Consider the following 3,335-nt stretch of genomic DNA (forward strand, 5'->3'; position numbering starts at 1 on the left):
GGGCCCTCCCTCCCTCACCACGGCCACTGCATTGGAGGACAGCAGCTCCTGGGGAGACATGGCAGTGAAGTAGGCGACGTTGGTGAAGGTGTACACGAAGGTCACCAGTGGGATGGAGATAAAGATGGCACGAGGTAGGTTTCTGGGAATGGTGAACGCAGCGTGTCAGTATCATGCTCTGATTTGCAGGGGGTCCAGGGATGGGGGCGCAGCATGGATGCCCGAGGGACACAGACACTGCTTTCTGCCTCTCAGAACCTCAGATGCAGGTGCAGACACCAGATTGTAGCCCAAGGGGCAAAATCTAATTGATGGCTTTTCTTTCTTTTTTTTTTTTTTTTGGTCGGTCATGGGGCCTGAACTCCGGGCCTGGGCACTGTCCCTCAGCTCTTCAGCTCAAGGCGAGCGCTCTACCACCTGAGCCACAGCACCACGTCCAGTGTACTGGTGGCTAATAGGAGATAAGAGTTTCACAGAGTCTCCTGCCCGGGCTGGCTTTGAACTGAGATCCTCAGATCTCAGCCTCCTGAGTAGCTAGGATGACAGGCGTCAGCCACCGGCACCCAGCCTCTTCCTGGATGTCCTACTCACTTTCGAGGATCAACCAACTCCTCAGTGACATAGTTGAGAAAATTCCAGCCACTGAAAGCGAAGGAGCCCTGGAGGAAGGCCAGGGCCAGGTGCCCCACGGAAGGTGTCATCCAGAAGGCAAAGGCGTGGCTGGGCCTCAGTTCCTCAAAATGACCTGGGAGGATGAAGGGGGAGGGGGGAGAGGAGTCCAGAAGTTAGAGGTCAGCTCAGTCTCCCACACTCAGCCCTTGCCCACACTGCCTCCTGGCCCTACCTTGGAAGATCTGGACGAAGCCAACACTAATAATGAGTGACAGGGCCAGCAGCTTGCCTCCTGTGAAAATGTCTTGGATTCGAGTGGCCCAGCGCACGCTGGAGCTGTTCACCCAGGTCAGGAGCACTGGGGAGGAAAATGGGGGGGCAGGGGGAGGACTCTGAAGTGGGGGACCCAATGGTGAATCCCAGTCTTTTTGTGTGTATGTGTGCTGGTCCTAGGGCTTGAACTCTGAGCTTGGGTGCTGTGCTTAAGGCTAGCACTCTACCACTTAAGCCACAGTGCCACTCCTGGCTTTTTCTGAATGGTTTATTGGAGATAAGGGTTTCATGGATTTTTCTGACCAGTCTGGCTTTGAACTACGATCCTCAGATCTCAGCCTCCTGAGTAGCTAGGATTACAGCTGTGAGCCACAAGCACCCAACTGGTAGCTGGTGAACACACACACTGCTGTCCCCACACCCTGTGGCATTCGGCATCATGGACAGGATCCTTGGCGACTTAGGGGACAGAGGCCCAGCTGGGAGCAGCATGCACTTACTCAGGCAGGCCATGGAGAGCATGCGGGAGGCCGTGGCAGGGGGGATACAGTTGGGGAATACAGGCTGCAACACATAGTTGGAAAACGTCATAGAGATGACAGCCAGGCTGGTAGGGTACATGATGAGGACAGCGCTCCAGAGCAGCAGGAATCTGCAAGGAAAGAAGAGTCACAATGGCAGTGGCTGGCTTTGTTGTCCTAGGCCTGGGAGCCGGGCTGTACTGAGATCAGCAGCCAAGGGCTGGCAGGACTGGCAGAGTTCCAGAAGGCAGAGTTGAGATCCTGGACAGGTTTGGGGAAAGACTGGGACCCAAATATCTTTTCCGTGTGTGTGTGTGTGTGTGTGTGTGTGTGTGTGTGTGTGGTGTGTGTGTGTGTGTGTGTGTGTGTATCTGTCCTGGGGCTTGAACTCAGGGCCTTGGCACTATCCCAGAGCTTTGTGTTCAAGACTAGCACTCTACTATTTGAGCTACAACTCTACTCTGGCTGGTTTTCTTTCTCTCTCTCTTTCTCTCCTTTCCTTTCCTTTCCTTCCTTTCCTTCCTTCCTTCCTTCCTTCCTTCCTTCCTTCCTTCCTTCCTTCCTTCCTTCCTTCCTTTTCCTTTCTCTTTCTTTCTTTCTTTCTTGCTTGCTTGCTTGCTAGCTTGCTTGCTCGCTCACTTGCTCGCTCACTCGCTTGCTTGCTTGCTTGCTTGCTTTCTTGGTTTACTGGAGGTAAGAGTCTCACAGACTTTCCTGCCCAGGCTGACTTCAAACTGCCATCCTCAGATTTCAGACTCCTGAGCAGCTAGGATTAGCCAGCACCTGGCTAAGGGACAGATCTTTTTTGGAGAGTGGAGCTGAGGGATCTCTAAAGGAGACCGGTGAGACTGGGAATGTGGCTTAATGGCACAATGCTTGCCTACCATGCATGAAGCCCTGGGTTCAAAGTCCTCAGTACCACATAAACAGAAAAAGCTGGAAATGGCACTGTGGCTTAAGTGGTAGAGTCAAAGAAGCTCAGGGACAGTGCCCAGACGCAAGGCTGGAAAAAAAAAAAAAGAAAAGGAGACCAAAGCCAGGTACCGATGGCTCACATCTGTAATCCTAGCTACTCAGGAAGCTAAGATCTGGGACACTCTATCTCCAATTAACCCGCAATATGCTGTATGGGAGGCATGGTTCAAGTGGTAGAGCACCAGGCTTGACTGAAAAACTAAGGGAGCATACTCTGGCCCTGAGTTGAACCCCCACTCCACCCCAGTACTGGCACAAATAAATAAAATAAAAATGAAAGTAGATAGAGATGGCCAGGTGTCAGGAACTCCCATAACTCAGCCTGTCACTCTCACTACTCAGGATGCTGAGACCTGAAGAATAATCACAGTTCAATGCCAGAAAAGTCTTGAGAGGCTCTACCTTTAGTTAGCCAGCCAAATGCTGGACTGGAGTTGTGGTCTAAGTGGTAGAGCACCAGCCATGAGCCAGACCAAGGGCAAGGCCCCCGAGTTTAAACCCCTGAGCTGACACCAGGGTGGGGGAGGGTGAAGAGAGAAGGGGGGAGGGAGAGATATCAGGGGGCCAGGGACAGTCATGTCACCCACTCCACCACTCCACCCCCTTTTCCCCTTGTCTCCAAAACTTCCCAGTGACATGGGAAGCAGAAGAGGAAAGTGGGGTCCGCGGCTCATCAGGACCCCGCACTCACCCGGCTAAGCCCCCGAAGATCTCAGTGACATAGGCATAGTCCCCTCCAGACTTGGGGATGGCGACCCCCAGCTCTGCATAGCAGAGGGACCCCAGCGCTGTCACACCTCCTCCCAGGACCCAGACGAAGAGCGCCAGACCCACAGAGCCCGAGTGCTCCAGGACCCCCTTGGGGGAGATGAAGATACCCGAGCCAATGATGTTTCCTGTGGAGAGAGATGGGAGATGTCAGGCCCGGCCTCCTGGGGCTGGCAGCGGGGGGGG

The 3,335-nt window shown here is 53.9% G+C and overlaps 1 protein-coding gene across 1 annotated transcript in view; it reads right to left on the bottom strand.

Moving 5' to 3' along the window:
- Slc7a10 (solute carrier family 7 (neutral amino acid transporter light chain, asc system), member 10) overlaps positions 1 to 3,335 on the bottom strand; it is a 36,613-nt gene that overhangs the window by 16,561 nt on the left and 16,717 nt on the right. The window contains exons 2-6 of the mRNA XM_013026163.1: positions 3,073 to 3,277; positions 1,386 to 1,537; positions 845 to 970; positions 592 to 745; positions 5 to 142 (exon numbers count right to left, since the gene is read on the bottom strand). Coding sequence (XP_012881617.1) covers positions 5 to 142; positions 592 to 745; positions 845 to 970; positions 1,386 to 1,537; positions 3,073 to 3,277 — 775 coding nt within the window. The remainder of the gene's footprint in view (positions 1 to 4; positions 143 to 591; positions 746 to 844; positions 971 to 1,385; positions 1,538 to 3,072; positions 3,278 to 3,335) is intronic.

This window comes from Dipodomys ordii, unplaced genomic scaffold (genome assembly GCF_000151885.1).
Source record: "Dipodomys ordii isolate 6190 unplaced genomic scaffold, Dord_2.0 Scaffold92, whole genome shotgun sequence".
In the NCBI taxonomy this organism is placed as follows: domain Eukaryota; kingdom Metazoa; phylum Chordata; class Mammalia; order Rodentia; family Heteromyidae; genus Dipodomys; species Dipodomys ordii.